We start from the raw sequence: 13,815 nt of genomic DNA, 5'->3' as shown, positions 1-13,815 counted from the left end.
TGCTCTCCTTTTGTGAAAACCTCTTCTGCTGTATCACCCCACACAACAATGTCATCAATGTACTGCAGGTGTTCAGGAGCACCACCTTGTTCCAGTACAGTTTGGACCAACCCATGGCAAATGGTTGGGCTGTGTTTCCACCCCTGGGGCAAACGGTTCCAAGTATACTGAATGCCCCTCCAGGTGAAGGCAAACTGTGGCTTACATTCTGCAGCCAAAGGAATAGAGAAGAAGGCATTGGCAATGTCAATGGTGGCATACCATTTGGCTGCTTTTGACTCCAGCTCGTACTGGAGTTCCAACATGTCCGGCACAGCAGCGCTCAATGGGGGTGTGACCTCATTCAGGCCACAGTAGTCTACTGTCAGCCTCCATTCTCCACTGGCTTTACGCACTGGCCATATGGGACTGTTAAAAGGTGAGTGAGTTTTACTGATCACTCCCTGATTCTCCAACTGGCGAATCAAATCATGAATGGGGAGCAAGGAATCCCTGTTGGTGCGATACTGCCGTCTGTGCACTGTCTTTGTAGCAATCGGTACCTGCTGCTCTTTTACTCGTAGCAGCCCCACAACAGACGGGTCCTCTGACAGGCCAGGCAAAACAGACAGCTGCTTAATGTTGTCCATATCTACAGCAGCTATCCCAAAGGCCCATCGATACCCCTTAGGATCCTTGAAATGCCCCCTTCTGAGGTAATCAATACCCAGTATACATGGAGCCCCTGGGCCAGTCACAATAGGATGTTTTTGCCAGTCTTTGCCAGTGAGGCTTATTTCAGCCTCCAGCACAGTCAATTCTTGAGAGCCCCCAGTCACTCCAGAAATATGGATTGATTCTGTCCCTTCATGACTGGAGGGCATTAGGGTGCACTGTGCACCGGTATCCACCAGCGCCTTATATTCCTGTGGTTCTGATGTGCCAGGCCATCGAATCCACACAGTCCAATAAACTCTATTATCCCTTTCCCTCCCCTGACTGAGGGCAGGGCCCCTCTATTGGTTACCTGTGATGACTGGAGCAACTCCACTGGTGGTTGGTATGTCTAGTAGTTCTTTCACCCGTGCTCGTAGTGCAGAAGTGGGCTGATCATGCCACTTCCTCATGTCTTCTCCACGGTCACGTAGGTAGCGCCACATGGAAACACGCGGTGCAATCGTACTGTTGTTCTTTGCTCGAGCTGGGAAGCGTGTGCGTTTAACAGCTGAGACTTTTGATGATGCAGGTGAGGAGTAGGACTGGAATACTTTGATCAGATCCTTCATTAGACCTGGTGGCCCGTACGAGGATTGACCTTCATCAGTTGTTTCTGATACTATTACGGGATCATCATTACGATTAGTTGATGGAAACAATTTCTTGCACATTTCATCTACTCGGTTTTCTAGCCGTGAGATGGCAGAAACTGCGGCATGCAGTTGAGGGAACTGCTGATCGGTGGTTTGAAGCATTATAATCAGCTCAACAACTCGGGGCCATCTGTCCACGAACCCTTTAGAACCTGTTACCAATGACTGTGCCATTCTCTCTGGTGCTGTACTTGTGATTTTCTGCCACATGTCAGGATCGGCCCTCACTCTCTCAGGGTCAAGTTCGCTTGGATCAGGGCTGTACAACATTTTCGCCATGGCCAATTCCCTCAGGCGCTGAATACCTTTTTGGACGGTATTCCAACTATCAAATTTAGGCTTCAAAGCATCCTTATAGGGGTACCTTTCTCTCACGGCTTCTAACAGCCGCAACCAGAGAGTGGCAGCTCCATCCGAACATCTGCTAATCCCTCTGTCGATACCTGCATCTTGGGCAATGCTTCCTAGTTGGCGAGCTTCATTACCATCTAGAGACAAGCTGTTGGCCCCGTTGTCCCAGCAGCGAAGCAACCAAGCAAGGATACCTTCATCTTGACGCCGTGTGAACTCCTTTCTTGAGCCTTGGATTTCAGTCAGCTTCAGAGGTCGACAATAGGTGATTTCCTCCTCATCATCAGTCTCTTCTTCATGCCTCTTGGTTTTTGCCTTTGCTTTTTTCGGTACTGCTCCATGCCCGGCACCCGGGTCTTCTGCAGCCCCCCCCTGTGCTTCTCCTTCTTTTCGTTCTAGACGCGTGGACACCCGTTTCCATTTCTTGCCTTCCACAGGGGCAACTGATATTGCTACTGATGCCTCCTGTGACTGATCAGAATTAACTTGGGCTTGAATCTCAGATCGGAAACTCTCTCTCTCCAGAATAGTATGATACAAAGCACGGTATGCATAAGCCAAACCCCACATAAGGTTTACCTCCTTAGATCTCTGACCCAAATACTCACTTAATTTCTTAGGGTCCCTTAGGTGTTCAAGAGTGAAATCCCATGACACTGCGGGTCCCCATGCTTCTAAGACTTTTCCTAAACCTTTCCATATTCCCTGCCAGTCATCATTCTCTGGTTCTGGAGGAGACTTCCGCATAGAACGAATGCATAGGAACATATATGCATTCATTAATAGTGATAACATGGATGCAAGTATGAACCCTATCTCAGTTATTGAAAGGCGTGTGGAAATCTGAGAGTACAACCTAAATAAAAAGGGTTTTTTTAGCCTGTACAATGAATTAAACATGGTGGTGTTTGTAAAATTGCCTGTTCCATCTGGGATGCAAGTACTTGTAAGATTCGCAATTCCATCTGGGATGCAAGTGTTTGTAAGATTCACAATTCCATCTGGGATGTAGGTGCCAAAATTCTGACCATACCACATCTCATAAAAGTACCAGGCAGGTGTCTCCATCAGTATCCACCTTATTAGGCTATATACCTGCACAATTCCACAACACCAAATTATGGTGTTAATAGTTGACCAATACTTTAAGAAGATCATAATTGCTTTCAATCCCTTAAACAGAGCAACTGGGATGAAGAGTGGATTCATAGCTGGCAGGCTCTGTAAAAGTCAGAGCTAGCTAGCTTTGCTCTAAGGGAGAAAGAAATCCCTTTGTTTTCTACACAAAAGTTAGATAGCAGTGCTGAGAATGTACAGCAGCCCTTAATGTTGACAATTTGTCTGGTATTTCAAGGTCACGTTCTCAGTGAGCAGCTACGAAAAGATAACACTCCCCTAACGAAGCTCTTTAAGAGTAAAGAGAGAGTTGTTCTAAAAGCTAAAAAGCTCTATGCCCGCATTCTCCACCAAAAATCTGTCACGGGTTACTTAGATTTACCTATGCCCGTGACAGGGGAAGCCACCCCGTGGGCCCCCCTCCCGGGGCCCGGAAAGGAGGGGGAAAAAGGGAGTGGGATAAAACAGCGACAATCTAAGGAGGAAAAACTTATTTTACTAAATATGATACCGAAATACAAGATAACACAATATAATATAATTGAGGCTAACAAATTGAACGAAACAGAGAGAGAGAGTCCCCGAAAACCGAGAGGCCTACTGTGAACTCTAGGCGACACGGCTTCAGTTCGAGAGAAGAAGGAGGGCACTCCAGCCTGGGAACGAGATTATACAGCGTCCTGGTCCCGTGACTTATCATTAACCCTGTTGTTCTCTGGGATATGTAGTCTTCTTCTGTGGACTGCACATTCAATAGAAGTATCCATACTTTACATGATGTTATGATGTGGAACACTGATACTGATAGCAAAATTACAAAACCATGACATTGGTGTAAGTATTTTCAGGTTTAGATCTGCTTTAGTTGTGGTATCGAAGACCTCAGGCTGCACGTTAGACATTCCTCCTGCATTAGAGGTATTTGCCAAGTTTGTAGAACTGCACAGCACTGCATTAAAGTGTCTCACTGTCCTTAACGTGGTTAGAGTTGTTATAAAATAGTATTTTCATCTGAGGCCTATGAGAAGCAAATGATTCATGGATTTGGTCTGGGGAGGTAGGGAGGTGACTGCAGGCCCTGTGCTGTACTGATACTGGCAAGAGTGGCAATAAGGTGTGAACTTCAGGAAGAAACACTGCATATACAAAATAACAAAACTTAATTTTTAGTCTTTATTATTAAAGCATGTAAAAAAGAGACCAAAAAACCCACAAAACTAGTGGGATATGTGATCTTGTTTCTGTGAAACAACCACATGAGGCTGCTTTAATGGCAGTGATTGCCATTCTCAGTGAGAACTCCAGGTTTTGATCACAGTTTTGATGAAATTTTACTCTTCCTGTGCTTCAGCCTTGAAAAACAGTCACTCACAAATGTATTTACTGCCAGAAGCGGTGACACAAGTAAGAAGGAGGATATTTCTCTCTGGTAAAATGAGACTTGTAGAGGTCTGGTAGAGAGACATGATCAAACTTTTAGTTGCAACTCCATATATTCCATTTGAAAATCTGCAAGTCATGTATTTATGTCAACTGAAAATGGAGTCATAAAGAAAGCAAATAAATGATATATTTTTTTTTTCAATCTTGAAACCTATTCTTAATTTTCATTGTTAAAATGGGAAGCATAGCTGCATCTTTTTCATTTAGAGTAAGCCAAAAGGAATTCTTTCAGCATTATCAATAGAAACTAGCTGTTAATCCAGCTGAGGATTAACAGACCATGTGCATGAGATACAGTGTGAGAGCTTCAGACTGGACCAGGAACAAGCAAAACTGTATTTAAGCATACACATTGGCTGCATAGGGAAGCAAGAGTGTAACATCAAAAGCACCACCTCAGCTCCAGCTCTCCAACCTAGACAGAGCTGGAGCTGCTATAGTCTCTACCTGCAACTGCCCAGTTCTCTTCAAAGCCCTGGAGCAAGCAATGCAGAAACATGCTATCTGCCCAGCCAGATTTCCCAGCTTGTAAACACATCAGCTGCAAATCAGGCGTAGTAAATCACCTGTGGATACTGATAGGACAAGGGGAATGGTTTGAAACTAAGGCAGGGGAGGTTTAGGTTAGATATTAGGAGGAAGTTTTTCACACAGAGGGTGGTAACTCACTGAAACAGGTTGCCCAAGGGGGTTGAGGATGCCCCATCCCTGGAGACATTCAAGGCCAGGCTGGATGTGGCTATATCCAGGGGGGTTGAAACTAGATGGTCATTGTGGGCCTTTTCAATCCAGGCCATTCCATTCTATGATTAAAAGATTCTATGACCAGACAACACGCAGCACACAAGCCTTTACTACCATTGTTACTCTTCAATAAGCAAAATACACACAGTGATTTAATAGGGGAAAAATAAAGACTGCAAAAAGAGAGCTTCAGACTGCCATTTTGTACCTCAGAGCTGCAAGGATTGTGAGCTAAATTATCCAGCCGTATTGTTATGTCAAAGGAAAGGTGAGTCTTTAGCAGACTAACCCAAATGCCAATGCTTACGCAACACTTAAGCCACACTTAAGCCCTTACTTGAAAATCTTACTGTGCTACGTGGATCTAGTACTGGGTAAAAGAAGAGGAATCACCTCACGCAGACAGCAACAGGAATAGCAATTGCTCAATGGTTCTTAGAGAAAGCTCCAGATTACCAAAGAGAACACACTGAGAATATGAGGAACTGTGACAGGAAATACCAATTTCTGAAGAAAAATAAAAATTAAATGGAACTATTTGTTTTTAACAGGAATGAATTTAAAATATTATTCAAAATCACCCATATTAAAGATTTAATAAACAGTATGAACAAAGGTGGAGGGGGGGAGGGGAAGATGGGAAAACTGAAGACAGAAAGCTGACAACTGGTTTAGTAACAGGTTAAAAACGTGTGCTTTGAGATCCCTATTAAATAATACCCACAAGTAGGGCAAGAAATAACCCTGCAGACGGTTATCCCCGTGACTATTCCAAAGGCAACGGCCCCAGGACACACCGTTGCCAACCGCTTTCTGAGGCAGCCGAGCCTACAGACGCGCACACTCCTGCTCTCCGCGGGTGTGTATCCTCTTCATATCGCTTACTATCGCTTCATATCGCTTAATATCGCACGTATAACGCATACGTGGGGCTCCCGGCTCCGGCTGGGAGCCTGAGGCTGCCCTGCAGCCTGTGGGTTGGGCCGCGGCTTCCTGAGCGTGCGCCGTGTTTCCGCGTCCTGCTCGGGGCTCGGCCCGGCAGAGTTTTGAGACAATATGAAGAAGATGCTCAGCTTCGTAAAGAAGAAAAAACGGGATCCGCCGCCCGGCAGCGCCGCCTCGGCGTGCTCCGCCGGTGCGTACGAGATCCGCCGGAAGGAGCTGACCAAGCTGCACCGAGGGGCCGCCGCCGGAGACCTGGCCCTGGTGCAGCAAGGACTGAAGAAGCACGACATCGACGAGCGCGACAAGGCGCAGCGGTAAGGGCGGCGGGCCGGGCCGGGATCCCCGCTGCATGACCTGGGCACAGAGGGCTGCTGTTAACGGGGGCCGCGCGTGGCTGGGACGGCCGGTAGAGGCCGCTCCGATGTGCCCTCCCGGCCTGGATCCCTCGTAGGGCTGCTCGGCATTCCTCCGAGCTGGGAGCTCTGTTGGGGGCTGGTGAGAAAAGGCAGCGATAAGGCTGCTGGCTTCATGAAGGCTTTCTTGCTTGCGAAGCTGATGGTGGTTCCTTTAGGTTGTCATATTCCCCAGTGCTTGGTAACGGCTGCTTTTGGGTGAGGAGGGGCTCCTGCACAAAGTTGTGTTTGTTACAGTTAAATTACTCATTCGAGCTCTTTGCGGTACACTGTGCTAAATAAATAATAAATACAGTGCTCAGATCAATATTGTCAGGCTTCTGTTCGGAGGTGAAGGATCTTGTATACTTATTTGGGAATTTCTCAGTGGGGACAGTCACCCTCGAGTTGTTCCATGTCTGTGACAAGGCATGATGAGTTATTTGACGTTCTGCCTGTTATTTCGTCCTCATCTTCTTTGCCTTGGAGGAAGCTGGTCTTATGGAGGGTACTCATCAGCCTGCCCGTGATGGGAGCTGTTAGGACAAGAGGGAACAGCCTCAGCTTGCACCAGGGGAGGTTCACGTTGGATGCTAGGATAAGCCTCTCCAGAGAGTGGTTGTGCACTGGAATGGGCTGCCCAGGTTGGTGGTAAAGTCACCGTCCCTGGAGGTGTTCAAGAAACATGTAGATGTTGTACTAAGGGACATGGTTTGGTGCACGCTGGTAATGGAATAAGCTTGTTTTTATTTTATTTTGTTTATTTTGGGAGGTAATTGGGATAAAGAAATGCAATTTGCCCTGTTCATGTACCACAGAGTGAAAATATTTATTTAGCTGTCTGTTTCAATTTACACGTTTCACTTTTAGGACACCACTGCATCTTGCTTGTGCAAATGGACGTGAGGATGTCGTTACGTTTCTAGTAGAAAACAAGTGTAAGCTAAATCTTTTTGACAGTGATAACAGATCTCCACTGATGAAGGTAAGTAGAACATACTATGTTGCTGCAAGTAGGAATTATTGATTATGTATTAAATGATGTCTTTCCAGATTCTTTAAGTAAGTCTGTGTAGAAGCATGCATGCTGTAATCAGTGTGGCTTTGGCATGTGCTAGCTAATCTTGGCAGATGCTTTTATATTCCAGGAATGGGAAGTTGTAGTAGTAGTGACACAGTGAAATATGACTGCTGGAAATTTTACCTTTTTTTTTTTTTTTTTTGTGTGTGTGTGTGTGTGTGTGTTGTTTCCAGGCAGTACAATGCCAGAAAGAAAGATGTGCAGTGATCCTGCTAGAGCATGGTGCTGATCCGAACCTGGCAGATGCTGGTGGCAACACTGCCCTTCACTTGGCTGCTGTAACTCCTAACACATTTCTAGCAGGGATGTTAATTGAGCACAGTGCCCGTATCAATGCTCAGAATAAGGTACATTTCGATATTCAATAGAGAAGTTCAAAAAGTTGCATTGATATTTTTATTGTAGATTTTTTGTTTGTTTCTTTTGATTTTTAACTTGAATTATTTCTGTTCTTTCAGGACGGATGTACTCCTCTTACTCTTGCTATCTCTGAAAATCACAAAGAAATGGTAGAGCTCCTTCTTAAAAAAGGAGCTGATGTTCACACTCGAGATCCGTGTGAAAGGTGAGGAGATGGTCTAAACTCTGCAGGTCACCTTAGTTGTCTTCAGGTTGGACTGATGGGAGGGATGGGAATGAGCATTGAAGTAGAAAGACACAGAGAAAGAGCTCGTTGAGTGACTGGCGAAAGCAGGTCTCAGCTTGGCAGGTGACATGCATTATTGCATGTTTTCTGCATTGAGAACTGCAAGAAAACATTGTTTCTGGTAGCCGCTGTGGCAGGAAAATTGCTATTGTGCCAGCAACATTGCTGTTATGCCAGAGAGAGTTTTTCAAATTGATGCCAAGTTTGTATGCAAGTGTTGTTAATATAGAAGCTTTTTTTTCTGTTCATAAAGTGATTTTATTTTTCTTTGAGATTGAGCAAATGGGAATTAAAATAATTACAATGTCTGACTAAATTGTATGGTTTGTCTTGTATTTTGGATGCTGTAGAACCCCACTTATGACTGCAGCGGCCGGTGGGGAGCTTAAGTTGGTAGAAATGCTTCTTCGCTATGGTGCTGAAATTTTCCATAAAGACGTTAATGGATGGACAGCTGAGGACTATGCTATCATTCATGGAAATGCTAGGTAAACTTTTAAATTTATTGCTAGGTTTTTAGTTATCAGTGTTGAGTTTGAACCTTTTTGGTAACAGCACCAAGTTTAACGGTGCTATTTTGAAGATGTGTTCATTGACATCTTCTCACGTATACTGTTCATGTGTCTGGTGTTAATTTGAAAGTTGAGAAAAGGGCTTCTGCTCAAAATTCTCTGTAAGATTTCAAGTGTTTGTTTCTAAGCTGATGTCTGCCTGCTATACACTATTAAAATGTGTCTGTAGCCCACAGACGCAGAAGTTCAACTTGAAAAACTGAAATGTTTGTAAATTCTTCTCAAAACAGAACCCTTGTTATTACTGTCTTCAGTTCCACTGAGCAGGAACCACCTGTTTTGTTTCAGAGGAGATCTAGCTGTTATTTCTTTTGTTAAATTACTAAGCAGTTTAACTCCTCCTACACATAAGTATTTTACCCATGGGTGTTCATTCATAAGAGTGGTTGTATTTGTAAAAACTGGACTGCAAAGGGTACCGAGCAGAAGTAAATAACTTCATAGATCTGGATGTGCATCTATAAAATAGATGTGTCCATTATATTTGAGTATGTTACGGTTTGCAAAAAGTAGAGTATGTTACACTTACTGAATATGAAAATTGTTTTGGCTATGGTTAAAGCTCCCTGACTGTTTCCCAATTGATTCTTGCAGGACTCGGAGGGTTTTGAGTATCAGACTTGGGAGACAGTGAAGAAACCCAAGGCAAGTGCTGCTCAGCTGAGCAAGAAAGCCAAGAAGGAAAGCAAAAAGAAACGATAAGGGCTTGAGCAGAAAGGCACAAAGGACAGCAGAATCGCCTGGATTGCGTCCTCACAGGTGCACCAAAGGACACACACTGTGTGGTGCGGTTTTCAGGCCTGGCTGTGCTTTCCCTTTCATGGACTCCAGAGGGGAACTAAGGAAGCTGTGTCTTTAATCATTACCAGTATTCCGCCTTTTTGATTTCATATTGAAATGTATTTTGGATGCATTTGGCTTCTCTTTGTTGTAAATAAAAGCGAAACAAACATTTGATAAGTGTTGCTGCCTCTTTCAGTAGCTGCTCAATACAGTGCCTGGCTCGGGCTGGCAATTGCAGGGCCATGAAGTGGTCGGCTTCACGTCCCTCCCGGAATCACAGAATCACAGAATTGTAGGGGCTAGAAGGGACCTCTAGAGATCGTCGAGTCCAACCCCCCTGCCAAAGCAGGCTCCATATACCACATCACACAGCTCGGCGTCCGGGCGGGTCTTGAATATCTCCAGAGAAGGAGACTCCACCACCTCCCTGGGCAGCCTGTTCCAGTGCTTCGTGACCCTCACTCCCCCCCACCTGCAAGTGCAGCAGTACTGAAGGCTGAGGGCTCTTTTCGTAGGCAGGCGGGCAAAGGCAACTGAAATGCAAGTTTGCTGTCCCTCTTTGTTCTCGCGTCAGTAGGCCCTGGATATCTTCCCAGCACCTCTCTTAATCAGCCTGGAAATGTTTGCTAGCAGGAAGTAACCCCATCACATTGCCTGAGACTAATGATGCCTTTTTCCCCACTCACTGCAGGCAGCCTCTGTGATCATTTTAGACAAAAGTGCACGCTAATAGAACTAAATTTGATAGTTTATTCTGTTTTCCAAGCAGGTGTTGCACTTGGGCTCTGTATCACGTACTGGCCACGCAGATATGGTGTACAACTGGAAGAAATCCTTCAGACCCTGAATGCAGGAGAGAATCTGTGATGGGTGAGAGAGGAAATGTGCACCTTGAAGCAGGGGACGCCCTGCTGGCACCGCCTGTTACATCCAACACCAACATGGCTTGCTGTTTCTCAAGGGTCAGTAAGTAATAATGCCCCTAGTGATACTCTAGTACATTTTTCCTCTAAAATTGGTTCTATTTGACATGCTATTCCATTAAATTGCGCGATCATTAATCAATTATTAGCCCGGATAACTCAGTCAGTAGAGCATGGTTATGAGCATCTTAAAAGCATTTATTGCACAAATTTTAGTGGTCATTAAAAAATCAATGTATCAGAGTATATGAAAATTGAAGACTTTTCCAAATCAGTTACAGATTAACACAATGGGACCCTCACAGATTTATTTTCAGGTTGCAGAAACTTAGGTTGCAGTACAAACATATTTGTTCTTTTTAGTGGGTTTAACAGTAATGTTGTTATGTTGTATTTGACTTGTCTCTTTTTTCACTTTCAGAGTATTGTCAATCAAGGCCTTGATTGAGTTATCATAGTTATGTTATTAATATAAGTAGTGTTGTTATTCTATAGGCAGTATCTTGAAATTGTTGTAATACAAGAAGAATTTATGGAGCAGCAGCCATGGATCAAGATAAGGAGTTCACAGAGCAGCAGCTACGGGGCAGGATAAAACTACATGAGAACTAATTGAACAAATGAACTGAATTGCTTGTTAAATATGGTTAGTCGGTCGGTAAACTGAGCCTTTTCAGCCTAAAAGAAAACGGGGGAAATGTAGAGAGTGTTTTTTACAGCTAGTTAGCTGAGAAGGGTCGTAAACACGGTGCAGTTAATCAAGCAGCCATACCACCTGCAAGGACAGTGAGAACAACAGGATGCCCTGGGATGGTGAGAAACTAGCCATGGTTCTGTGAACTCAGCAAGGGAGTCGCTTTCAGGATGATAACAAGAAGCTGCAAAGATACTTGGGGATGGTATGTAATTGGGAACCAATGATGAGCTCCACTTTTGCAATATGTATGAGCTAATTATCCGTATTATAAATGTACACGCAGCCAAGGAATAAACGAGATTAGCTGATCATATGTCAATGACAGGTGTGATCGTTTGCTTTTCTCCTGCCGTTCTGCAACAGGTGCTGTTCTTTAGAAAGCTCTGCCTGATTATGCACATCTCTCTGCATAGAGTTGGGCTTCTTTTGACAGAGGGCCCTATTACAATCTTGAAAAAAAACACAGAACATGATAACTGGAAAACTCACGTTGTAAAGCTAGATAACACCAATTTTTAACAAAGCTTGCAGCTGCACTTCCCCACAGAGAGCATGGCAAAGCTTTGATGACAGGGCTTAACAGACTTAGGAAAACTCACTGCAAGAGACTGAATGTGTCTCACTTTGTCCATTCTTCATAGGTGCCCTGCCCGCAGCAGGAGCAGAGCAAGAGGAAGACTGAATCTCCCCAGTACTCTGAGGTACTTTCTCTGAAGGATGTGCAGGGACCCCTGTTGGCTTGCTTACTTCTTGGCTTGCTTACTTCTAGGCTTGTCACCTCTGGACCCACCTCCCTCTGCTGCTGCCTCTGCCTTATGCTTCTGAACAATGAGACCTTGAAATACTTAAGCTCTAGGCCAGCTGTTCAAGGTACATAATGCTGCTAGCAGGCCTGGGTGCTTTTCACAAGCTGGAGGGGCAAAGCAGTGTGTTAGAAACAGCCTTCTAGTGGATACACAGAAACACTTTGCTCCCCCTGCAGGTTTCTGCACTGAAGCTGACATGAACCTAACAATGGATGAGCAATGGGTATTTCTGAATTCTCCCCATCCCTGATTCTAGGAGGAGCCCAAGCTCCTGCCTTCAATGCCCAACTGTGAATTGGCCCTTTTGCTAAGCTTGTGCCACATGAAAGACTGCAGCCATATTGGGGATGTTTAATGTAAACAGGCACCAAATTACACGACAACACAAGCCATATACTCACATCAAAGCTCTGGACTCTGAGGTTTCTCCATGTCCGTCCTAAGTTTCCACGTAGTTCCCAGAGAGTGGTGCTCAGGTCTTTGCTGTAACAACCCAGAGTGGAGAGCTGATTCCTTCTCTGGGACATTTCTGTAGCTCAGGATGCTTCAGCGTGCACTCAGCTATGACAGTGACTGGGAAGGAATGGGGCTGCTGCATTCCGTGTCTGCTCCTATGAGCAGCTTAAGGTTACAGTGGGGGCATGAGCTCAGGTTGCTGTAGCACACTGAGCATCGTTTCAGCAGGGTAGATTCAGTGATATGAAAGTTGGTTGCCTTGTTTTACTAACCTGTAATTAGGAGGGCTGCCAATCAAGAAGTTGCTTTTTCCATGCTGGGAGAATTGTGTGCATGTTCCTTTCAAAAAGCTATTTTTTGAATTCTAATAGAAGGGAATGCAATTAAGTAACGTGAGTTTTTGAAAGTAGAAGTTGTCAGTTTCCCTCCATAAAGACTGCTCTTTCAGAAGTTGTGCTCTTGTGAATGTCCACAGCAAGGCCTGTCTCTCTTTCAGGCTCAAGGCTGGAAGTGACAGACTGGAAACCACAGCTCAGCAACAAAGCAAAACGAATGAAGCCCCTCAGGACAACCTTCAAGCCTTTGCTTCAGTAAGCTAGTTAAAAACCTCTGTGGGTTTTGCAAGCTCCTGAGACTAGTTAAGTAATTCTGTGAGGAAAATGCATGATGACATTTTCCTGGAGGGCCTAGGAGAGCTGAATTCCCAAGCTGTGCTGACCATAGGCTACTCTGAAAATCCTGCCATTCGTTATTTCCCCATGTTTGTGGTTTTGAGACTTGCCACGATGCTATGGCAAGCCGTAGTTAACACTAGAGAAGGTAAGGGTTTACACTAACATGCTGGTGTAAGTATTTTCAGGTTTAGATCTGCTTTAGTTGTGGTATCGAAGACCTCAGGCTGCACGTTAGACATTCCTCCTCATTAGAGGTATTTGCCAAGTTTGTAGAACTGCACAGCACTGACTTAAAGTGTCTCACTGTCCTTAACGTGGTTAGAGTTGTTATAAAATAGTATTTTCATCTGAGGCCTATGAGAAGCAAATGATTCATGGATTTGGTCTGGGGAGGTAGGGAGGTGACTGCAGGCCCTGTGCTGTACTGATACTGGCAAGAGTGGCAATAAGGTGTGAACTTCAGGAAGAAACACTGCATATACAAAATAACAAAACTTAATTTTTAGTCTTTATTATTAAAGCATGTAAAAAAGAGACCAAAAAACCCACAAAACTAGTGGGATATGTGATCTTGTTTCTGTGAAACAACCACATGAGGCTGCTTTAATGGCAGTGATTGCCATTCTCAGTGAGAACTCCAGGTTTTGATCACAGTTTTGATGAAATTTTACTCTTCCTGTGCTTCAGCCTTGAAAAACAGTCACTCACAAATGTATTTACTGCCAGAAGCGGTGACACAAGTAAGAAGGAGGATATTTCTCTCTGGTAAAATGAGACTTGTAGAGGTCTGGTAGAGAGACATGATCAAACTTTTAGTTGCAACTCCATATATTCCAT

The 13,815-nt window shown here is 44.5% G+C and overlaps 1 protein-coding gene across 1 annotated transcript; it reads left to right on the top strand.

Annotated features, from left to right (window-relative positions):
• The first annotated feature begins 4,878 nt into the window (after nt 1-4,878).
• Nucleotides 4,879-12,903, top strand: LOC146757048 (uncharacterized). The gene is made up of 6 exons (XM_085523309.1): nt 4,879-6,262; nt 7,211-7,325; nt 7,595-7,768; nt 7,880-7,986; nt 8,418-8,555; nt 12,801-12,903. The coding sequence occupies exons 1-6, from the start codon at nt 6,060-6,062 to the stop codon at nt 12,901-12,903; spliced, it is 840 nt and encodes a 279-aa protein (XP_085379435.1). The 5' UTR covers nt 4,879-6,059.
• Nucleotides 12,904-13,815: the final 912 nt, after the last annotated feature.

This window comes from Coturnix japonica, chromosome 24 (genome assembly GCF_054131305.1).
Source record: "Coturnix japonica strain WE chromosome 24, WE-NBRP24, whole genome shotgun sequence".
Lineage (NCBI taxonomy): Eukaryota > Metazoa > Chordata > Aves > Galliformes > Phasianidae > Coturnix > Coturnix japonica.
The sequence above is the reverse complement of the archived record's forward strand: the minus strand, read 5'-3'. Positions and strand labels throughout refer to the sequence as shown.